Raw genomic sequence first — 25,250 nt, 5'->3', positions numbered from 1 at the left:
CTCAACAACTTAACGTTTATAATCCCTAGGGTATAATGAAAAATTGCCTGACATATGAGAAACCAGATAAATGGAACATATTGCCAATAGAAAAGAAAACCAATTAAGAGCAACTCTGAGATGACACAAGTGTCGGTACTAGAAATTAAAGGTTTTAAAGTGGCTATTTTAACTTACCTCAATGAAGTAAAACAAAATATATTCACGATTGAATAAAAAGGTAGGAGATCTCAGCAGAGAAATAAAAATGGTAAAAGAAAAACCAAATGGAAATTTTAGAACCAAAAAATATAATATGTTAAAAAAAAATCACCAATGGTTGGACTTAGAGGAATGGAGATGACAGTAGAATGAATTTGAAGATAGATCAAAAGAAATTAGCCAATATGAAGAGGAAAAAAGTAGAGAGCCTCAGAGATCTGTCAGATGATAGCAAATGGTTCTATATGCATAATGGTTCAAAAAGGATATGAGAATGAAACTATAATAGAAAAAAAATTAATTGAAGATATAATGGCCAAAATTTCCCAAATCTGATGAAAGACAGAAATTTTCAGTTACAGTAGTTGCACTATTGAAAATGAAAGATAAAGAGCAAATTGTGGGGAAGCAAGAGAAAAATGACATTTTACATATAAGAGAATAATAATCCAATTAATCAGCTCACTTCTCATAAATTAGGAGGCCAGAAAAGAGTGGAACATTATGCATGAAAATACTTAAAGAAAAAACTGTCAACCCCAGAATCTATAACCGGAAAAAATATCCTTGAAAATAAAGGCAGAATAAAAATCTATAGAACCATCTTAATGCCATCTCAATCAAAATCCCAACAGTTCAATTTTCTTGTTTATCTTTTAAATACTTTGTGTGTATGTGAAAACTGAGAAGATGGTTTTAAAAAATCATATGGAAATGCAGAGCCAAGTACAGTCAAGACAATCTTGAAGAAGAACAAAGCTAGAGTACTTATACTATCATATATTAGGACCTATCATAAAAGTATAGTAATTAAGGGAACATGTTATTGGTGCAAAGATAAACAAACTGACCAATGGAACAAAATACAGAGTTCAGAAATAGACCCAGATATGTATGGTCACCTGATTCACAACAAAGATAATACTGAGAAAAGGATGATCTTTTTAATAAATGATGCTGAGTAGACTGAATTTCTATAGCAACAAAAATGTATTCTGACCCCTAATTTATACCATACACAAATTCAACTTCACAGGTATTGTAGATCTAAATGTGAAAGATAAAACAGTAAAACTTTTAGAAGGAAACATGGGAGTATCTTTTTTTAAAAAAATATTTATTTGGCTGTGTCAGGTCTTAGTTGTGGCACAGGGGATCTTCGTTGCTTCGTGCAGGATCTTTAGTTGTGGCATGTAGGATCTAGTTCCCTGGCCAGGGATGGAACCCAGGCCCCCTGCACTGGGAGTGCAGGGTCACTGGACCACCAGGGGAGTTCCTAGAGAATATCTTCTTGATTTTAGTTGGAGGAGGCAAACATTTCTTTAAAAGATTCTAAAAAGTACAAACTGTAGAGAGAAAATTTGACAATTTAGACTATATTACATCTACAATTCTTTTTTTAATCAAAAGAAACCCTTAAGCAAGTAAAAAGGCAACCCAGAGAAAGAAAAGCTATTCACAATACACTTACCTGACAAAGGACTCATAGACAGAATAAATAAAGAACTCCTACAAAATGACAGACAACTCAAAAGACCTGTACTAGAATGTTCAGAAGATTTGTATTTATAAAATCCTCAAATTGGAAATTACCCAAAAGCCCATTAACAGTAGAAAAGATAAATAAATTGTGATATAGTCATACAAGGGGATATTACACATCAATAATAATGAATGATCTATGACGGCCTGCAAGAATATGAATGAACATGAAAGAAGGCAGACACACAAATAAGTTAACACATTAGCATTATTTTATAATCATAATAAAGTTTTTAATAATCCCCCCAAAAAAGCCAGACACACCAAATAGTACATTCTTTAAGATTCAACTTGATTATTAAAGAGAAGGGGAAAAGTAGGAAAGAATTAATAGTGATTATGCTTATGGAGGAAGTATTAATGAAAGGAAGGGCCTTCAAGGAAAGCTACAGGGATGATACTGATGTAATTTTCCATTTCTTGATATGACTGCTGGTTAAACAGGTGTATCTGATTTGCAAAAGTCCTCCAAACTTTACATTCAGGATATGTTCCCTCTTCTTTAAGTATGTTATACATCAAAAAGTTCGTATAAAACAAAAGAGAGGCAGAGGGAATTATCCAAAGCAAAATTAACTAGCAAGTCAGTGGCAAAAGAGGAGTTCTAACTTCTAGCCTGGAATGCAGATCCTTTCACTCAGAGGCTGGGGACAGAGTGGGGGCTGGACAAAAAGGCCATTATCAGAAGGACCATTTGGTCTGGACCTCCTATTCAGGAAGGGCCCCAAATGTGAAGTTTTTATATCACTTCCAAATAAGATTATACATATAGTTAGGAGATAAACTGACATTTTGAAGAGTATGTTCATCAAGAATCTTTAAAAATTACCAGCTCATCCTACCTTATGATAAACTACTAAACAATTATATACTGTTTTAGTAGATCCTGTAATTTATGATATGAATAGCAAAGTTATATATCTTTATGGGGGCTTATATTAAAGTTATTAACTAGTTAATTTAAATTTCAAAGTATATCAAGCATTTTATAATATGGCTTTGGCATGTCTTCATTTTTAAGGATATCGGAAGCCCCTCCAAATGAATCTGACTTATTAGAATTGCCTGTACGTAAAACCACAAAAATATTAAAGAAATAATAGGGTTTCCATAAATGTTTCTTGAATCTGAATCCAAAATTGCAGTTTTCATTGCCTAATTAAGGTCTAAAATAAAGATTGATTCTATGTCCTATCTGGTTTAGTGGTCAATTCATTAAAAATTTCTGTTAAAACTGGCTATAATTTAGAATTTAGTCTAAACACACAATATGCTATCTTTTTATGGATGAGTGTAATTGAAAAGTCTGATTCACAAACCTGTAGTCTTTTCCCCCAATGGATAAACTGTTTCATAAAAAGCCAAGAAAGTTACTGAAACTCTTTATATAGAAATCCATAAAAGGAGAATCATATCTCTGAGCTATATCCATTGCCTCTATTGATGCTTTGGAATTTAAAACAAAAACAAAAAAAACTTCTATAATCTATAATAATCAAAGCTTGATTTCTTTCACTTTCCACACGTTAATATTTTGAACTTTAATATTTAAAATCCATTCATACTTTATTCAAGAATGAAAATAAAAGAACTACTAAAATTATTGAGGGGAAATCAGTTATTGGAATGAATCCCATCTAATAGATTTAAAAAGTCACCTGAATCTTCCAAACACATCAAGTTTGCTGTTTTGACTGGAAATTTTATAAAACAGGATTGCCAGGAGAATACTGAAGACCAACTGTTGCTGATGCCTGTAAGATCAGAAGTTAGGTGATAACAACCTCCTGTCGGTATTTCAACATGAGTGGCCCAAGGCCAGGAAAATGACAGGGGTGCAGGGGTGGACTGAAGAGGGTCAGCGTGAAACACAAAGGAAAGCCCACTGAATATGAATCAGTCTGAACTTCACATGATGTAGGATTCAAGTTACTTATGAAGCAAATATTTAGAAAGCATTATGAAGCATTAAGAACACATATTAACTTCAAACAAAAAGCATTTAAAATAGCTATGCCATTTTTAAAGGTAGATATATAACGTCTTGAGATGGGGCCATTCAAATGTAAAATTGTTAAAATATCCCTATATGTTCTTAAGATGCTCCAGTTCTTCTGGTATCTCCTTTCAACTCATGGCTTTTGCTTCCATCTCTTAACACCAGGAAGCCAGGAGCTAATTCCATTTTCCAGGGTACTAAGTTGCAATATATAAGCAATACACAGTTTCCCTGTTTTATGATGTCTGTAATTTACTTTTAAAAACTTCAGCAAAGATGCAGTACTATAAACGTGTGTGTTGGTTGGTTGCATACAGAGTTAGTTACATGTAGAGTATGGGTACTTAATCAAGAATTCATGGCTTAGCATGGGTGGCAAACATACATCAAAAAGGCCACCTCAGAGAGGACTACAAGTGCTTCTGTATTCATGTCTTTGAAACACACCAGATATTTGCTAATTAGCATCCTGAATGTCAGATATGGATTTTTACTGATGAAATTAGTGATTTGTTAATTAGCATAATGGTTGGTAGAAACAGCCTCTCCTTGGCGAAATGAGTGGTATTCAGTTTGCGTAGATTGGCTATAATCTAGAGACATTTGCATGAACAGAATTTAAGAAACTATTTACTTGACCCCCAAATGGTCATGTATCCAGTCATTGGTTGGGAGGATATCTGGTGGCTGAGTCTTTCTATTACAATCAAGTGCTGTTTCTGGAATATTGTCGCTTCTGCTTTAAAAGAACTTTTCGGGCTTCCCTGGTAGCGCAGTGGTTAAGAATCTGCCTGCCAATGCAGGGGACACGGGTTCCATCCCTGGTCTGGGAAAAATCCCACATGCTGCGGAGCAACTAAGCCCGTGCGCCACAACTACTGAGTCTGCGCTCTAGAGCCTGCGAGCCACAACTACTGAGCCCACGTGCCACAACTACTGAAGACCGGGCACCTAGAGCCCGTGCTCTGCAACAAGAGAAGCCACCACAATGAGAAGCCCGCACACTGCAATGAGTAGCCCCCACTCGCCGTAACCAGAGAAAGCCCACATGCAACAACGAAGACCCAATGCAGCCAAAAATAAATAAATGTATTTAAAAAAAAAAAAGAACTTTTCATGCAAGGTGATAGTCTCAGCACCTAAAAAGAACAGAGAGTTGGGACGTTGTAGAGAATACAAAGCAAGTTGTATGAAATGTTTAGAGTCTGCTTACTAATAGGTGTTTATTAAATAAGTGTCTAAATGTGAAGCCAAACTTGGTCTAAAGCTTGTTTTGTTTTGAGCTGGTACTGGTGTCCTGAGGGAGTAGCTTTAATACACCTCAGTCTTTTGTGATGTGCACTAATAGGTGCCAAAAAGAACTAAAGGTCAGTTCTATCAAATTTAGGTGAGTTCACAGGCCCCTTGATTCATTTCTGCTCATTCCCATAAGAATTTATATCCTCAGGCTTTTCAAACTGTCTTTGTAAGTCACAACGGTAAACTAATTTTTGTTAATTTTTCTTTTACCCTTTCCAAGAATATACTTTCATCTCCATTTTCACCTTCTTAAAACTCCAGTGTCTTAATCCAAAGGTGGAACTTAATGATGGAAAACCTAGCCTCTACAGGGAATGAGTAGGTTGATGGTTTTGGTCTGAAAGAGCTTTGCATGTCCTTAAGCTGTACTTCACTGGGTGACAATATTCTGACTTTATATTGAGCTGACCTTGGCCTCTAGTGTTTTGTTGTAGGTGACAACATGAATCTCCAAGAATTTAAAAAGTCACCTAAAACTTCCAACAGATTGGACCTTGTTTTTATATCAGTAACCACTTTCCTGCATAACTAACAAACCCTCAATAGCATAGTTCCTGAGACATAAATATTTGCTAAATGAATTAATGTAAATATTCACAAATGATCCAAAAAATTAACCATGCTTAATGAAAAAGGTGAACAAAGTTAAAGTATTAAATAAATGGTTTACCAGTTACTTCTTCTGATGCTGATTTTCACTCTGTACAGTAGGTGGAGCCAAAGACATATTTATCTACTGGCTGGGAGTCTTTCCCATTAAACAAAACAACACAAAAGATTCTTCCCTTGACAAATACTTTGTGTGTAGCCTCACAGAAAAATTCACTTGGAAATAGGTGTAGGCTAGAGAATAAGTTCAGATTTTACCCAGGATGAGACAACCTTTTATCCTCAAACCCCTCTCAAGGATGACAGAATGATAAATAAATGGCAAGCAAGTTTCAGTTAAGTGAGTACTCTGGAGTTCCGAAGTAAATTGTCAGACCCCAGAAATATATCTATTGAAAAAGAAGTCTAGGGCTTCCCTGGTGGCACAGGGGTTGAGAGTCCGCCTGCCGATGTAGGGGACACGGGTTCGTGCCCCGGTCCGGGAAGACCCTACATGGCCGCTGAGCTTGCGCGTCTCGGAGCCTGTGCTCCGCAAGGGAACAGGCCACAACAGTGAGAGGCCCGCGTACCGCAAAAAAAAAAAAAAAAAAAAGAAAAAGGATTCTAGCACAAGTGGGTAATATATTGGGAAATCTACACTATTCCAAAGGAAATATGGTTGACCAACAGTCACTTTAAGAACTCATTTTCTGGCTGGTTTTACCAATTTGGGTAGAGTATTTGCGAATTTGCATACTTTTGGGGTTGCAAATTAACTTTTTCTCCTTCCTTACAGTCCAATAAACATTAGATAAAATGGAAATTTGGTACCTGGTTAGAATTATTCTGATGTTAATGAAAGGAAATCCATAAGACAATGCCATCTTAATCCAATACAAAATCATCCTAGACCCTCCCAGTATTTGATAATCCTTTTATTCTTCTACAGCTGCCTTTGAATTCCCACAGAGGTATTGCAAACTTCAACTCTGATCAACTTGTTCTAATCTGAGAGTCAGCTGATAACCTCATCTACTTTATTTGAGAAGTTACTTTTAAACCTTAGCTTTCTAAAGCATATACTCTCTTACTTTAAAACATTTTTTTTCCTTTATGGTCTTCATTCACTCTTGTTTGAAAGGAGTAACTGCCCTTTTATCCAAAGTCAAGACTCCCCCAAGTACCAGGGTGATATTTTCCTTACAAATAAACCCACTTCCCTTTACCTGATTCTACCTTGCCTCTTTCTTCATTCTTTTTCTTTGCCTGTATTAAATGAGGAAATCCACTGAGGCTGTGTGAGTGCTGTCTTTTTGGCACACTGCCTACATACCATCTCAGTTATAATACCTGTACCTGTGGTTTCAAATAGCAATTCTATGAGTAAAACCCCAAATCTCATAGCAATTTTAAACTGAACTCCACAGCCCATGTTTGAAACTGCCAACCAGATATCTTCACCAAGATGTTTCAGTTCTTCATACCAAATTTTCCAAGTTGAAATCATTAAATATCTTTCAGCAAATCAGTTCCTCCTCCGGACTTCCTTTTTGTGTGTGTGTTAGTAACATTTTCCCAATCAAAACTCCAAAATCAGTTTCCACACTCCTCTCTTGTCCTCCCCATTCAATCTATCATCAAGTTCTGGTAAATCTACCTTCTTGTCCTTTCTTACTCCTAGTACCCTAGTTCAGATTCTTATAACTAACTCACTCCTCTACCATTACAATATTCTCCTTACTAATCTTCAATCTTTATCCATCAATTATTTTTTAACATCCATGCGACGCATTGAAGTGGGAGTAATCCATCAGAGTTTGTGTGAGATAAGCACTCAAAATCCTTAAAAATTAATCCATTCATCTCTTAAAATTTCAAAAATTGCTATTTTGAAACAAAGGTAAAAATCAAAAAACGCAGTTGGTTTTCATATTAAGAAATACTTCGCACGATTCTGAAAAATAGTCTACTCTTCACTGTGCCAATAATGTGTGTCTCTCAATACACAGAGCAACATGGATAAAACGGAGTCCAAGGCCTGGCTCATGGTGGCACCTAAAGAAATTCTGCAGAGGACAGAACTCTAAGTGACTGTCCCTCATCTCTCAAAGAGCAGTGTTGCCTAGCACATCAGGCCGCATCCATTTCTTCTGCATAGACAGGGCCTGGCAGTCAGAGAATACACAGTTCTGAAAAGTCAGTGTCTATATTAATGAAATGGCATTGGCATTTTTAAGAATATGAGAAAAACATTAAAAAAAAGCTATCCCACAATTTTTGCAAAAGATTCCGATGGAGATAAGTTTCTAAGGTCAGATAAATGGGATACTTTTAAAAATGTATATTATTGGTCAAAATACAACTCACCAGCACTGCTACAGCATGAAGTATAATAGGAGTTGCTGCTAGACATTTGGAGAAGCTTCGAGGGGTCCATGAAAGGAAACTGTTGTCAATGTTCCAACAAGGAAGCCATTCAGCGGCCCAGGTCTTCTTGAGCACTCTTACTCATAGGATCAAATCTTGGTGGCATTATTCCAAAAGAAGAGAAGATCACATAGAATGTCTTCATCTTTTATGAAAGATTTTGTGGAAATCACTTTAGAAATAAAAGATATAGTACAGTCCATATGTTAGGAGATCTTATTATTTAATTGCTGGCTAATGCTATGACTAATCTCTTTGGCTTAGAAAATGGTTCAAGCAATTTCCATGAGTAACTTATTTTGGTATAAAGAAGTTCTGTCTTTCTCTTTCCAGTTGGTCACATAAGCAATAGACTAAAAGAAAAGGTTCCAGAATACTTAGATAACAATTTCATTTTATACACCTAACAGAATTGGAAATAAACACAATTTTTCATTTAAAAAAAACCCTGTTATAGAATAGCCAATTGCAACTTTTCTTTCTTGTAACTAATTCTGAATTAGCATTTTAGGAAATTTTTAAAAATAAAATGGATGATTTCAGTAATCATTGTACTTGATAAATCCTTTTACAAAAGTAAACCAAATATTTACGTAAATTAAATAGTTAGGACAAAACAATAAACTCATTTGAAGGAAAGGACAATGTAAATCCAGACCAAAACAATATTTATGGATTGCTGAGCATGAAAACTTGAAAGTCAGATTATAATTTCCATTTCTTTTTTCCCCTTCTTTAACATAAAGAAAAATGTACCCTTAGAAATAACATAGCCAGCAAATAAGAGAACAAAACTCTGTCTTAACACTACAACATTTCAAAAGGTGTTTTATTACTTATTTCAATGAATTGAAACTTAGGGAGAGGTATCTATCAGAAAATATTTGCCATCCTCTCCCTTTCTGATATCTGTACTACTGAGAAGAGGAAAGAGTATTAAGCCTGGATGAGTTTGCTTTGTTTCCAGAGAATAATGGCCAAGAGATTTCCCTGCCCAACCTCAGGAGCATCACTGAAGCCAGTTTATGGGAATTGTCCTACCACAGCCCTCTAGTATGGCATCTGGAGAGTCCTCAAAGGACCTACCCACTCTAAGATTGAGGCCCCATGACTCAGGCTATTATAAACCCTAATGCAGAGTGCTGAAGAGGGAGGACCATGGAAGTAGTGGAAAAGCACATAAAAATTATATGCAGACCTCTGCGGTCATCAGGCAGAAAACTATCCAGTGGGTTTTAGAGAGGGAGATGGTCTCAAGGAAGGTTGATAGTTTTGGGACCCACTTAATGCCAACTTAACATATGAGTATTTCATAAAAATATCCTGACATTTCACTACAAAAGAGATTTCATTTTTAGTGAGTTGGCATGAATGGGGCTGAGATATTATAAATCTTCAGTTCCCTGGAGATCTGGCAGAGGTTAGATATCAAGATTTTCACAGTCAAAATGTATTATATATTATACAGTTATAACTATTGTTACATAAAACTACATTGGTTTTGCTAAACTGCAGTAAAGAAAAAAATTCGAAGCAGTCACGGGGATGGAAGGTGGATTTGGGATGGGCATACCACCATAAAATGTTCATTTCTGACATTTCTCTCTCCCATCTCCATTTCCTCTGTTCACTCTCCCTACTTAAACTAAGAGGAAAGGAATTAGCTCATCAAATAACTCACTCACACACACCTTTAACTTCACACACCTTGGCCAATAGGCAACAAGTATGCCTTGGCTATACTCTTTTCCACCACATTAATTTACTGTAATATTACAGTAAGTAAAATTTTAGAAGAGGTAGTAATATTCTAAAATACACTGCTTTTTATCATCCCTGGACTTTTGGTGAAAAAAGCGCTAACTAAAACCCATAATTGTTTTTGTAAGGAGCAACTACAAGCAGTGGAACTCACGTCTCTAATGCTATTTCATTTCTCTAGTCAGCAGATTTAAAGTACAGCTTTATCCGGGCTGGTTACTCCTCTTTGCTTCTTCTCCCCCACCCGTCCACGTTCGCCGGCCTCCTCTCCACTCTCCTGCCCGCCTTTCCTCTTCCCCGCCCCTTTCTTTTAGTCCCTCCTCCTTGTTGAGTCAGTGGCTTGAAACTTTTAAAAGCTCTGTGCTCCAAGTAAGAAAAAAGCTTTTATGAGGTATCAGCACTTTTCTTTCATTAGGGGGAAGGAGTGAGGAAAGTACCAAATAGCTGAAGACTTTTAAACTTTAAATAGACAGGTCTGAGGGCCTGGACTTGTTTTTGCATTTGACTTCATTCTCTGAGGAGTTCAATCACTTGGCGTGACTACTTCACTTCTTTCAAGAGAAACAGTAAGTTTTTTAAAAGATCTTTACCTATTCCTTTCTTTTTCTACAAGAAAAACTTTTCTAAAGTTTTAAAATTTGTTAAATGTAGCTTTCACATGATATTGTAAAGGGAATGATGAACTTGAAAGTGTCTATAGTTTTAAACTTAAAATTGAACTTACGGTATTTACTTTTTGACTGTTAAAAAGTTTTCTTTTAATAATGCAACAGGTAAATAAGATTCAGATCTTTCTGATTAGAATCAGAATATTAGAATAAAGTTACTGGATATTTGGTTCTCCATTTTAGAGGATAATTCTACGTTTTTGGGTAATCAGTAATAGTCTAGGTGCTTTGTAACTTTGAGGGGGGCGGGGTTAGGGGGCCTAGGTTGGGGGGTTTGACTGACAACAGCAGAAAAATCAAAGTGCAAATTTGCTTAGCGTGCTTGCTATAGAATTCTACTCTTTGTACTTTTTCATATGGAAATCTTGATTGATGTTCTATAGCCTTGCAATGCAAATTTCTTAACAAAGTGCTTTGTTAAGACCTTGCTGCTTGACTTCCACGTGGTCCCTTCCTAGAATTTTACCCGGTAAACAAAAAGGTATAAAAATCAGAGCTGTAATATTGAGGTTCTTAAAGCAACAGTAAAGGGTTACTTTGTATTAGCACCCACTATGCAAAAATCTTGAGAACCTCAGGAGAGCCACCACTGAGTCGACCACGCTGGCAGTTCCGGAGGTGAAATCCCTTGAATGGGTGGTGGTTACTTAACAAAGCATTAACAGAGAGAGAACGGACGTTTAGAAGAGAGTATATGCCAGGGTGCATTTCCAAAACGGTCTCCTAAGACAGGGGCTCCTAGAAAGAATAGGAAACGAAATTTCTTAAATCGGCGCCTTAGAGGGAGCTACCTCCCCCCAGCCCCACGCCCCCGCCGCCTTCCGCTTGTCCGAACCTGTAGCAGACTTCAGAGCTCTTGGGCAACATTTTTGAGTTTGAGCCGCAGGGTGCGGTGCTGCCAGTAGGCAAAGATAACACTGATTTGTTATTTTAAAGGGCTCAATTTCTTACATGCTCTTATGGGTAACACACACACACAGCCAGAAATGCAACCGTGCGTTTTCGTGTCCGGTCGGGATTTTGTCTGTTCTAACTCCACAGACTAATTAGTTTAAATTCTTGGTGTGACCCTGCAGTTTGAAGTATTTGCACCAGAGAATGCTGAAAAGCAAATAAAAATGAAAGCTTTGCGGAACGAGGACGGGGGCCTGGGGCCGGGAGGGCTCGGGGAGCTTCCTGCCATCTTATCATCTGCCCGGCTCGCCCGGGGCTCCTGCACTGCCGAGCCTCCGCGCTTTGGAAACGTTTGCTGAGAAGTTTCCCTCAAATCCTCACGGTCAAACCCAGCGCAGGTCCGAGTTCCGCCACTGGAAAGGAAGGGGGAGGGGGAGAGAGGCGGGGGTGGGGGGAGAGATGGACTGTGGCCAAATGGTAAAAGAAGAGCAAGTGATTAATTGAATTAAATGTGTCAATCTAATTTCCCTTCCAAAACCCGCACCCGCAGTGTCCCTTTTTTTTTTTTTTGAACTTGTTGAATCCTACTGTATAAAGCATAAGGAAATCTGAGTACCTTGGGAATTACCGTGCCTAAATGGCACTTGTAACTCTTCTGTAAGTTCTCAAAACTTCCCAAGAATAGGGATGGGGTGGGGAGAGCGGAGGAAGCCCCATAATGAAATGAGTAAAGAGCTCATGACGTGTCCAGAGGCAGATCAGAATTCGGAAACTCAAACCTTGAGTTCCCAGCAGCGGCTCGCCCACCCTTATCCTCTTGGCTGGCCATCCAGATATTTACAGAGCATCTCTGATAAAGCTTACCAAAAGCTCTCCTTGACCAACCTCATCCTCACCCTCAACCCTAGGGCGTGCCTGTGTTTCTCTCCAGGAGTACAAAGTGGGGGTGGGAAGAGGAGAGCTACAAACTGTTGGAAAAATAGACGTGGCTTTATTTGGAGGTGGGTTTAATTTCTTCTGCTTCCCAAACCAAGCTGGTAATGAAAAGATGCTTAATCTCACCCTCTGATAATTGGGCACACTTGAACTCAGTCTAAAATGCCTCAGCCAGTTTGAAGAGTAGATTATGAAAAATTTTTAAAAAGCCTAACTTATACAAGGATTGCCAAGAATAAAATCCTGCAGTAATGCAGAGACCTCATTAAATTAACCCTGTCTCAAAGAATGAAAAAAGCCAAGTAGAAAACCCTTCAGGAGAAAGGGTAATTCTTCTATGTAGGCCAGATTGCCAGAAGGTTATTCCGTCCTAGCAGTGTGCATGTCTGGTGCTTTGTAGTTTCCAAAGTCAGTATAGTTATCACCTGTCCTTTGCCTGGAAAATGCAGTGGTAATGCTTTGATCCTACTCTCTTCACTGTTTAAATATGTTCCACATTTTTCTACTACCTTTTATAGTTTATCACTGCCACCCCATCCACTCAATTCCTGGCCCTTTACAGTGTAATTCTTACATTGCTGACCCTGGGAAACACAGTTCCAAGCAAGTGTCTGAAAGGGTGTGTTTTCAGATATCGAGAGTTGTTTTGTTACGTACATGTTTCCAGTTCCTGCGTAGAGAAGGATGGAAACCTCACATTACAGTGCATTCCTTCATTTCTCTGATGATATCCAGAGGGGTAGCTTGGTATGAGCCTCAGAGCCTCTATGTATGATACTGAGGGAAGGGAATGATAGGAAAGTCACCAGTGATTAATACCTTCTACTCCACCTTTCCTGTTCTGATCTGACTTCCCTTCAAGATTCTTAATTGTTTGAATAGATTGTTGGAGCATATTCACACACGTTAAGTTGGTTCAGCTCTGGGGAGACAAGTTATTAATTATTAATTATCTAGTGTTTACCATTAATGTCAATATTCAGTATAGATAAGTCAAGTTCAAAAAAATATCCCCAGAATTTCTCAACAGAAGTCCCCCCCAACCTCCTTCGGGTAACTACATAAATTCTTCACTTTGTCTCCACTTTGCCTGTCTAGATTCACCATTTGACTATGTGTGTACATACTGTCTTTTGCCAAAGTTAAAACACAAACCAGGGTGAGCCATATATATATATATATATATGTGTGTATATACATATATATATATATACACATATATATATATATATATATAAATTTTTTCTTTAAGAATTTCTTAACTTTCAATAATTTTCACATCCAAGTTTTCCTAGCTTTCTAAATAGTTTCTTAAAAATATGTGTTTTGGGACTTCCCTGGCGGTCCAGTGGTTAAGACTCCGCACTTCCACTGCAGGGGGCACGGATTTGATCCCTGGTCAGGGAACTAAGAACCCACATGCCACGCAGGATGGCCAAAAAAAAATGTGTTTTATGGAATGTTTAAAATTTACAGTAATATAGAAAATATATAGTGTTTTTTAGCAATTTCTGTAAGGCAGATACATTCTATAGTATATGACTTTTTCCATGATTTAGAGGAGATGCCTCCAAATAGAAACACAAAGACCCTCTTCATGGTCCTTTCTCCCTATTAATTGATAAAGGGTAAATTCCTCCTCATAAATCTCTTTGAGGTTGCTAAAATAGCAATATTGTACTCATTACAGGAGCATCTAGAAAACTAATTTTGATTACCATTAGGCAAATGTTAATCACTTCTTAGTTGCTATTTTACTAAAGAAAGGATGCCAAAGTTAGAAAATAAGTGGGCTATATCTACATCTAAAATTCATTTAAAGAGTAATAGCTAAACTTTATTGAGCTTTTATTAAGAGCTTCATGTGCATGAGATATTCATTCAATGCTCATTAAGGAAAATAGACTGTTCTTAATCAATACACTTGTGAGGACTCTAAGAGTGTGTTTATATGATGACAAAATAACTAGGCTGTTCAATAAAAATAGTAAATTTGGAGGTGACATTTGGGGGAAGCACCAAAACTGATAGAAATAGCGTTATTTTAAAGTCCATCCAATCACAATCTAAGAACATGGCTTTTAGCCTGAAGCTTCTGACTTAGGCTCTTTCCTCTAGCACCCCTCAAGTGACCATTAGAAACTTCCGTTAGTAGGGGAGTTGAGTGGTAGCTATTGGACTAGGGGAGGGGATTGTCTCTTTGGATGGAGTCCCTCACTCCTCAACTCCCATCTCATCTCATTGTTCTGTGGAGGCTGATGTGTGCTGACAGGGTGATGAAAAAGGGTGAGGGCCGTGGAAAGAAGGCTTGTTAGTGTGTTCCCCATCCTACCTCCCTCAAAAAAGCAATGCCACACACATCAGATACCTGCAGAAATGTAGCAGTATTTCAGTCTTTACAAAGGAATCTAAGGATAATCAGGGAGCCATGAGACAGAATTTTAAATAGAACAGAGGTTTACACGGAATAGGTTTGATACATCACAGAGTTAGGCTAACTACCCAGGTATAAGGAAGCAAAGGTTGTATATTACCTGATGAACTGGGAAGATACATTTTCTATGGTACCTGATTCAAATCACTTAACTGCCTAACATACACTCAAACTATATAGAGATGTTATATTAACCAGGGTTGATATCAGCTGTTATTCTTCCGTTCAGAGCCCCAATCTTACCCCGAGATTTATCATTCTTAAAATATACACAAGTTTTAACAGATTATTTCTTCTATTGCAAGACACTGTGGGGTCTCTTTCGGCGACAATTGAATTGTGTAGTCCAGTCAGAATTAGAATACTGCAGAATTGGACCGAACAAGTTTTTTTTTTGGTGGTGTTGTTTTAAAATCTTAACCTGTAAAACAGCATAATAGTGAAACTGCATAAATATCTATGATACCTGGTGCAGTTCTGCAAGAATCCCAAATCACTATGACCTTGTGTAATAAATTCAAGACCTTGTTTAACAAATTCTTTGTTAAAGAGTCTGTTTTCTTAATTCAGTCATATTGCCTGTTCAGGAATCATTTAAAGTATGTTGTTTCAGACAGTTCTCTGTTACAGCAATTATCACTTGAAAATTTAATAGTCCGTGTAATATGAGATGCTGACAATTACCACTTTTTTTTTTTTTTACTGTGGAAGTCTCTTTTTAATTAATTTGAAACTTCAGAAGTTTGGGATATATAACTATAATTAAGAGAGTCCCAAGGAGATAGTAAACAAACAAACAAAACTGGTGAAACCTAGTGCCTTTCTTTGTACAAGCCGCTTTTAATTCATTCAATAGATATTCACTATCTCTTAACTCTTTTAAGCACTGGAGATACCGCAGTGGACAAAAGAAACTCCCTCATGGAGCTCACATTCTAGCTGAGGAAAGCAGATAGTGAAAAGTCCTTGTCATGGAGGCAGACAAACAATAAACAAGTAAATACATAATGTGCCAAGTAGAGCCAAGGGCCATTAAAAAAACAAAAACAGAACAAGGGGAGTAGCAAGTGACAGACCTAGAGTGCTGGCTGATGAGGTGATACCAGAACAAGCCATGGAGATGGAACCAAGCTGATCAAGGCAGATCGGCTTGTTAGTTTTTCAAGACTGACTGAGGAGAATAGATTGGCGAGCAGGGTAACTAGGGTCTTGACATACAACCTGAAGAAAGGTGACAAGTAACCTGATGATGGCTGAGATCAGGCTAAGAGCAGGGGTGGTGGTGAGACTCATAGTCTGTTTTGGGTGGAAGATAAAACCTATAGAATTTGCAGACAGGTTGAATGTAGATTATGTTAATTATGTGTGGGTATGAATATTACCAAAAACACATCTGGCTGTTGTAACTATAGAGGAATGGTCACAACTGAGCCCACTCAAAGACATTTACTGCAAGGGAGAGGGGTTCTTACAAAAATTAAAGAAAAACATTAGGAGAGTTTACAGTTTAGTTTTGGGGCTTATAGTTTTTTTTGTTTTGGCCGCACCCTAGGGCATGCTGGCTCCTAGTTCCCCAACCAGGGATTGAACCTGTGCCCCCTGTGCCCGGAGTCTTAACCACTGGACTGCCAGGGAAGTCCCAAAAGGCTTATAATGTTTGGTTTAGGATATTAGAAACACACACAGTACTTCTGCCCCGCCCCACCCCCCAAATCCATTAAGTGGATTTTTATCAGGAAGCACTCCTATTTACCTTTATTTTATTTTAGTTCCCCACTCTCAACTCATTACAGTGTCTCTTGGGAAAATCTTTAAAATTGGGAGTAAAATATATTCTAATTCTCCTAATAATTATTAGAACATTAATGACACAGCAAAGTGTCTAGCTTTGGCACAGTGATTTGTTTATATGGCTCTGGAACAGGGGACGATCAAAAAGTAACTTAAAATAGAAGTTTTTTTTTTCATTTTGAATAAAGCATTTGAGTCCTTGTGCTCTTGGGGAGCAGCCGATGGAGGTGGAGGGACAGGGGGCTGTACAGTAAAGGGTAAGCTCAGTTCCCAGTTGCCCAGAGACCTCTGCCCCCCATACTAACCCTGCCCCCCCATCCCCTTGACCTTTTTAGACACTCAATCCCTTTCTGCTCTCCTGCCATTTCTCCACTCCTAAATATTTTGAATGAGAGACGAGACAGAGCACCAAAAAATGTCAAGAAACATTTGCCTCTTGGCCTGAAAACTTACTTCAGAATCACCTGGTGCATTTGTTTAGAAAAAGAAAAAAAAAACAAAAGAATGATTCACAAGCCACCCCCCACCCTCACCCCATGATATTCATTCAAACTGGTGAGTGTCAGGAATGTGTGTTCTTAACACATGCTGCTAAGTGATTCTGATGCCCTTCGGGAACCTGCAAAGGGCCCAGAGGGTCCTTGGGTGGGTCACACCTGGCGTGACTGGTTTTTGGCTTCTAGTCTAGAGGGCCATGAAGAGCAATGGAAAATGTGATCTAACATGGTACATAGAGGACACAAGAAGGACGGTCCAGCTACTGTCAAGCATATGCTCCTAATAAGAAGTTTGTACAACTCCTTAACCTAGACCTTAATCTACATATAAATTTCCACCCTGGGAACCTAGAGGTGAAGGCATGAATATACAGGATATATGCTCAACTGCCATGATGTTATCATATATCAAATAAGGAATATACCTGTCTCATACTAGTGAATGTGAATGGGGTATATAGTCTATAAATCAATGCTAGGGATTCTGTAAACATAATTATGACCTCTTCTTATAAAAGGGCATTACTTTTTCAATTATGACTTGGAAAAATGAAAATGATAATGGGGATGAGGGGACAACCGGTTGATAGAACTTTTAATTCACAGCAAAGTGAATGACTACCAAAAAGATAACGGCATTATAAGCCATCACATTAAACATTATCTGATGGTCTCTATGATAGTGCTAATAACAGGTATCTACATGTTGCAGGATATTAGGTGTCCAATTGGATAATTCAACTCATTCAGGTAAAAGAGTATAACTCAGTTAATGCAAATGACAACTGGGTGGCTGCTTAAAGAAAAGACAACTTCGCTACTACCTAGAGAGCTGTCCAGTGACCCAGTTCACATACTGTGGCACTATAGGGTATTTTTGTGGAATCTCAGAATTATAGGAAACTCAAGTTTTATTTTTCCATAGAGTGTAAAGAAACTTAGTAATTAATTGCCACAAGCATCTACATATTTTACTTTGAATAATAACGAAACACTGACTAAAATGACAACTTCTCAGTGTACCTGAAGCACGTTAAGTTTTTCTTGAGCTCGATCATCGCGTGAATGTGAAGAGATGTGTGCAGTTTATCATTTTATACTTGATTGTTTTTGTCATTCATCCCCACCCCCACCCCCCCAAAACTGGAGTATTGAGCAAAAGCAGATGACACTGGCAAAATATTGTAATTCTCTACACAGAATTGGGACCAATTTACACATCATCACATCGAAACTGTCTATTGATAGAGCTTCAAAAATTCTGTCCTCACGGACTGTGCTTCTTCATTGCCAGTGTAGTATCTTCTGCTAAATTGTAGTTTCTTTCTTTTACATTCTGTCATATCAAACCGTCCGTCAAAGCTAAATTACTGTCTCTCTTCAAGCTTCTCAAGCTTTCCCCCGGCTATTTCACTCTCTTTGTCAGTCCTACAAGCCTTTGTTCTTGTTTGACTGCTTTCCATACATCAATTTCACTTTCGATTCACAATCTAAAATGGCCCTTCCTAGAGGTGAAGCTCCCTTTTTTATGACCACTGGCAGGGTCATAAAAAAGTTATTTACTGTAATTTGCCCACCCACCTCCAATCTTTACCACTCACCTCCAACCTTTACCCATCACCCACCCCCCTTTCTTTGGCACCAGTCTCTGGGCTGTCATCAAAAATACTCACTGACTGCTAATTTAGATAGCTGATACATTTTCAGTTTATGAATCAGCCATCTCTTCTTTGTTCCATCCAGGAAATCCCAGGCCAGTATCCAATTCATTTTTTTCTGCCCTCTGTAGCCAGGAGGTACAGGCATTAGACAGAAATGTAACATTGCTTGGTGGGGAAGAAGATTCCCATGGACCTCATTTACTTCCCACAAGGAGAAGATGGCTTATAGTTTAATACCAGGTGAAAAATTCTTTATATCCAGACAACAAACATATTTCTAGGAAGTCTATATAATCCTACTTTTAGTTATACTATTTTTTTTGTGGTACGCAGGCCTCTGTTGTGGCCTCTCCCGTTGCGGAGCACAGGCTCCGGACGCGCAGGCTCAGCGGCCATGGCTCACGGGCCCAGCCGCTCTGTGACATGTGGGATCTTCCCGGACCGGGTCACGAACCCGTGTCCCCTGCATCGGCAGGCGGACTCTCAACCACTGCGCCACCAGGGAAGCCCTAGTTATACTATTTAAAATTCAGTAAGCTCCTGAAAAGTCTTTGCTTTGCTTGTTTTTAATGATTAAATAATCTTTGACTACTTCATCCCATTCTGAACCCTCCAATTACTCTCTGCTGAAAATTAGACTATATTCTCTCTGGCTGCCACATGCAATGTTATTCATTTCTTACCAGATTTCAGCCCCCGCTAAGATTGTATATGTTAAAGCACGGAAACATTTCTAACGTTAACCCAGCTTTGCTATAATTTTAAGACCAGTGTCATGCATTGGGATGCCTTGGTCTTGGGATTGAAAGTCTTTTTCTGGCTCTACGGATAGCTGAATATTTCCTATATACTTAAGACCTCAATTTTCATCAGTTAAAAGGACTATTGGCATTAGAAGAATAAATTGAACTAAATAACTTTTGGGATTCCTGTCATATCAGCCCCAATAATGGGTAAGTCCTAGGCTTGAGATATCTAGGTATTGATAGGAAGTTAAATAGAGTGCGTGGGCTGAGGACCCAAAGCCCAGTAAAGGAACTTACTTGTACAGCAATCCAAAGATTAAAACCAATCCTTTTTACTAGAGATAACACTAAAGTTGTCTTTTTATTTCTCAGGCTATAATTAGTATCGAGGTCAATTGAACTCTTACTTGAAACGTGATGTGCATTTAGTCTTGTTTTTTGAAAGTACGTTCCTGCATCTAGGGACACAGTGTGTCAAAATGGTGTGTTTCAGCACAACGTATTTTCCTCTGGGCAGAAGACAGACTTCTGAACCACATGAGTCACTGCTTAAGAAGAAACAGAGAAGTATAAATGACTACACTGTAGAGTATGCACAAATGACACTTGAATTACCAAGGAGAAACATTTCAGGATACAATTAGGAATAAAGTACTATATGTAATAGGAATGAGGTTTGAAAACAGGTTGCATGCATGTGCCTGGGTATGGGTGTTCTTACCTCAATTCTTAGGTACCCATGCTTTTTGAATACCACATATCAGCATTTTGCTTGGGTGTGCATGCAGACACAGGCCTATCAGGTAAGAACAGTCCTCTAATTGGACCGTCCAGGGGGATAAAATAAGCAGAGACACTTAGCGCAGACAACTTCTCAAGTCACGTGGTAAGACAGTGGTTGAGCAAGTAATACATCTTCGCAAGGTTAAGATCGCAATTTACTCTGCACATAGGCTCTGCTGTTTCGAAGATTTAGCGTATCTCAAGAAAATTTGAGAGCTCTTTTCAGGGGAAAATGGAAGAGTTTGCACTTGTGGCTTTTTTGTTTGTTTATTTGTTTGTTTTTGAAGAGTGCTAGAAAGATAGGAGATCTTTTACAGTACTTTGACTGCCGGCTGAAAGAAACTGTATATTAAACTAACAATCTGTGGCCTATGATCATTTAGTTGTCTTTTTCTTTTCAGGTGGTGCCCAGGCAACATGGGTGACTGGAGTGCCTTAGGCAAACTCCTTGACAAGGTTCAAGCCTATTCTACCGCTGGAGGGAAGGTGTGGCTGTCAGTCCTTTTCATTTTCCGAATCCTGCTACTGGGGACAGCAGTTGAGTCAGCCTGGGGTGATGAGCAGTCTGCCTTTCGCTGTAACACTCAACAACCTGGTTGTGAAAACGTCTGCTATGACAAATCTTTCCCAATCTCTCATGTGCGTTTCTGGGTCCTGCAGATCATATTTGTGTCTGTTCCCACACTCTTGTACCTGGCTCATGTGTTCTACGTGATGCGAAAGGAAGAGAAACTGAACAAGAAAGAGGAGGAACTCAAAGCCCAAAATGATGATAGGAATTTGGAGATGCACTTGAAGCAGATTGAAATAAAGAAGTTCAAGTATGGCATCGAAGAGCATGGCAAGGTGAAAATGCGAGGGGGTTTGCTGCGAACCTACATCATCAGTATCCTCTTCAAGTCTGTCTTTGAGGTAGCCTTCTTGCTGATCCAGTGGTACGTCTATGGATTCAGTTTGAGTGCTGTTTACACTTGTAAAAGAGATCCCTGCCCGCATCAGGTGGACTGCTTCCTTTCTCGTCCCACAGAGAAAACCATCTTCATCATCTTCATGCTGGTCGTGTCCTTGGTGTCTCTTGGCTTGAACATCATCGAACTCTTCTATGTCTTCTTCAAGGGTGTTAAGGATCGCGTGAAGGGAAAGAACGATCCTTACCACACTACCAGCAGCCCACCGAACCACGCCAAAGACTGTGGATCTCCCAAATATGCTTATTTCAATGGCTGCTCCTCCCCAACCGCTCCCCTCTCACCCATGTCTCCTCCCGGGTACAAGCTGGTTACCGGAGACAGAAACAATTCTTCCTGCCGCAATTACAACAAACAAGCAAGTGAGCAAAACTGGGCTAATTACAGTGCAGAACAAAATCGAATGGGGCAGGCAGGAAGCACCATCTCTAACTCCCACGCACAGCCTTTTGATTTCCCTGATGACCACCAGAATTCTAAAAAGCTCGATGCTGGCCATGAACTACAGCCTCTAGCCATTGTGGACCAGCGGCCTTCCAGCAGAGCCAGCAGTCGTGCCAGCAGCCGACCTCGGCCTGATGACCTAGAGATCTAGGTCCAGTCTTGAGAGCATAAAGATTCCACTCAGTTGTGGAGAAGAAAAAGGTGCTATAGAAAGTGCACCTTAGGTGTTCATTTTTTTTCCAGTGGAGGTGGTACTCAACAGCCTTGTCACGAGGCTTAGAAAACACAAAGACATTAGAATACCTGGTTCACTGGGGGTGTTAGGGATAGGCAGGTGGAGAGGGAAGGGATGAGAGAGGTACATGTTGGTATTTAATGTAGTTGATTCAAAGAACTTAAATTTTAAATAAAAGTTGCATTAGGTGATCCATAGTTAAGGGCTTTTTCCTCCCCACACACCCTTAAGAATACTTCTGTGTATGTGAAAGACTGGGTGGGTGATATTTTTGGTTAAATACTTTTTTGTTTTACCAAGAAACTGAAATAACTTTGGCCAGGAGAAAATACTTCCTGAACATCCTACTTCTCTTTATCAAGAAGAAGACAGAGGATTGCCCTTATGTCCCTGCTAAAACATTCCATTGTTAAAATTTGCACTTTGAAGGTAAGCTTTCTAGGCCTGACCCTCCAGGTGTCAATGGACTTGTGCTACTATATTTTTTATTCTTGGTATCAGTTAAAAGTTCAGACACGGCCCACAGAAGAAGACTTTCCATGCATTTGCAAATCTCAGCCAGTTTTACGTACATTCTTTTTTACATCCACGTTATTATTACCATCACTTTGCATCATTCCTCAACTACTATTCACATTCATTTAATGATTTCTGTAGACATTTAAAAAACAGTTGGGATATCACTTACCATTTTTTGAGTTAAAGTCAGGGAAGCAAGCCATGCTCAATGTTTAACAATCACTTGTATGTGAATGTGTGTGGAAGAGTGTGTTTTATTTGTCATGTATTGGTACAAGCAGATGCAGTATAAACTCACAAACACAGATTTGAAAATAATGCACACATGGTGTTCAAATTTGAACCTTTCTCATGGATTTTGTGGTGTGGGCCAATATGGTGTTTACATTATATAATTCCTGCTGTGCAAGTAAAGCACATTTTTTTTTTTCCCCTAAAATGTTTTTTCTCCATGTATCCTATTATGGATACTGGTTTTGTTAATTATGATTCTTTTTTTTTTTCTTTTTTCTTTTTTTAGAATATAGCAGTAATGCTATTGCTGAAATGAATGATTTTCTTTTTCTGAAATATAATCATTGATGCTTGAATGATAGAATTTTAGTACTGTAAACAGGCTTTAGTACTTAATGTGAGAGACTTAGAAAAAATGCTTAGAGTGGACTATTAAGTGTGTCTAGATGAATTTTGCAGTAACTGGTATTCTTGGTTTTGTCCTACTTATGCACATTAATTCAGAACTTTTATTCTATCATGAGTTTGACAGTCTTCTGGAGTAACCAGCAACTTTAATGTTTGCACTAAGATTTTATTTGGAATGCAAGAGAGGTTGAAAGAAGTTTCAATAGTACACATGTAACTAATTTATTTGAAATCTATCCTAAAGAAATCTACCAGTTTCTTCAAATGTCTTTTTAAAATTCATCACGGATGATTAGTGAAAATGCAGAGTATCATACTTTTCTTCTTGCATGTCAACTACATAAGCAGTTTTGTACAATGAGAAATACTAATTTGTTTGACATTCCATGTTAAACTACTGTCATGTTCAGCTTCATTGCATGTAATGTAGACCTAGTCCATCTGATCATGTGTTCTGGAGAGTGTTCTTTATTCAATAAAGTTTTAATTTAGTATAAAGATAGCCTTTATATCCCATGTGATTTTTTAAAACTTCTATTGCATCAATTCACAATTATCAAAGACATTTCCATTGGTTATGAGGATATGGGCAAATAAGGTTCACAAGATTCCAGAATCTTTAAAAGGACAGTATTTATTATTAGCTAGATTCAGTGCAACATTGATGAACATATTTGGATATTTATTCAACAGAGAAGGTAAAGTATTAGAGTGTTGAATTTGAAATATAAAATTAATGAGATGTGTGATAGACTCTAAAGTGAGTAATTTAGTAGATCCATACATGACAGAAGTAAGCATAAAAAGATGAGGGTGCTAAAATTTTAAAGCTATAGGGCCTCCCAGATATAAAAGAATAATGCAGGGTTGGTTTGAGTATGGTTATGCTGTGTGACAAAAGAATGAAATAGATCTATGATTCTATTTTTCCAAGACATTGTGAAAACACAGAAAATATGAATTTTAAAATTCTTAACACCCAAGAAAAATTGAACCATTCATAGGGACAAGAACAATTCTGGGCAACTGATAGTATTGCTGTAGTTTAAAATATAAAATGTATTATCACTTTTAAGTCACATTTCAACAAAGTTTTTTTTTTTTTCCACACCATGTGGCATTTGGGATCTTAGTTCCCAGACCAGGGATCAAACCCATGCCCCCTGCAGTGGAAGCACGGAGTCTTAACCACTGACCACCAGGGAAGTCCCAAAAGCTTTTAACTTACTAACATTGTTTACATGAACACATCACAAAGCAAACTAGTAAATGCCTGGAACATAAAAATATTACTAGTTTAGAAATAACCTAGTTCAGTTCAGTGGCTTCTTTTTTTTTTTTTTTTTAATTAATGAACAAATGTTACAGGATGCGCCTAAAGTCAAAGGATTGTCTACTAACCAGTTTCTGAGTCAATATAATTGGTAGTATCAACATGTCTTCAAGTATTACCATTTGTCTGGCTGAGAATCTGAAGGGAGAGGCAAGTTTTCTCTGTGCATGTATGTGTTTGCATTTACTACGGGGAATAAAGAAATGTGGTTTATTTGAATGTGTGTGTGTATTCACAAACAGTTCATAGGGTACAGATGGACAAATAGACTACTGAATGTAGGTTTCTGATGTACGTGTGTGGAGGTGGGAGGGCAAGTTACATCTTTAAAAAATAGTCCATCTTAAACATTTCCCAAACTTTAAAGCTTCTCACTATTTAAAAAAATAAAATCTAAGTATATTATAAATATACAGTTTTAAACTACAGTTTTAGTATACGAAATTGAAAATCAAACCTCAGGTCTCCCCATTCTCCAACAGAGACATCAGCGAAGTTCTAATTCCAGAGGAAATCACTGTTAAAAATTTGAGACACCAGCCATATATCAGACACTTTGTTAAGTAGTGGTGATTATTAGAATGACCCCATAGTCCCCTGCTCCATGAAGCTTACAATGTGAAGCCTTCCAGAAGTTTTAATAATGATGTTCCACTCCGTTTTGCTTACCTTAATTGGCTGCCTATTTTCCACAACTAAAAATTAAATTGAGCTGTGTTTTAAAATTATGAGAAAACTATGCAGTTTTATTCCACAAATTTTTATTAGATACTCATTTTTGGCATAAAATTTCAGGTTTAAAAAATGGGAAATTTTTGAATCTTCTAGAAGTAGTAGAACTTTCTGTTGTGGAAATGTTCTATTCTGTGCACTATGGTAGCC

At 38.0% G+C, this 25,250-nt stretch overlaps 1 protein-coding gene and 1 long non-coding RNA gene across 2 annotated transcripts; one reads left to right on the top strand and one right to left on the bottom strand.

Moving 5' to 3' along the window:
* Nucleotides 1–1,219: 1,219 nt before the first annotated feature.
* On the bottom strand, nt 1,220–10,077 carry LOC132437290 (uncharacterized). The gene is made up of 3 exons (XR_009521995.1): nt 9,972–10,077; nt 7,997–8,228; nt 1,220–1,547 (listed from the first exon to the last, which is right to left on the bottom strand). It is a non-coding gene; the product is annotated as an uncharacterized lncRNA (long non-coding RNA).
* A 141-nt stretch (nt 10,078–10,218) lies between these two features.
* On the top strand, nt 10,219–24,581 carry GJA1 (gap junction protein alpha 1). The gene is made up of 2 exons (XM_060030025.1): nt 10,219–10,383; nt 20,629–24,581. The coding sequence occupies exon 2, from the start codon at nt 20,645–20,647 to the stop codon at nt 21,788–21,790; it is 1,146 nt and encodes a 381-aa protein (XP_059886008.1). The 5' UTR covers nt 10,219–10,383; nt 20,629–20,644; the 3' UTR covers nt 21,791–24,581.
* The last annotated feature ends 669 nt before the right edge of the window (nt 24,582–25,250 follow it).

Source organism: Delphinus delphis, chromosome 14 (genome assembly GCF_949987515.2).
Source record: "Delphinus delphis chromosome 14, mDelDel1.2, whole genome shotgun sequence".
NCBI classification, from domain to species: Eukaryota; Metazoa; Chordata; class Mammalia; order Artiodactyla; family Delphinidae; genus Delphinus; species Delphinus delphis.
Note: the sequence above shows the minus strand (reverse complement) of the source record. Positions and strands in the feature narration are given on the sequence as shown.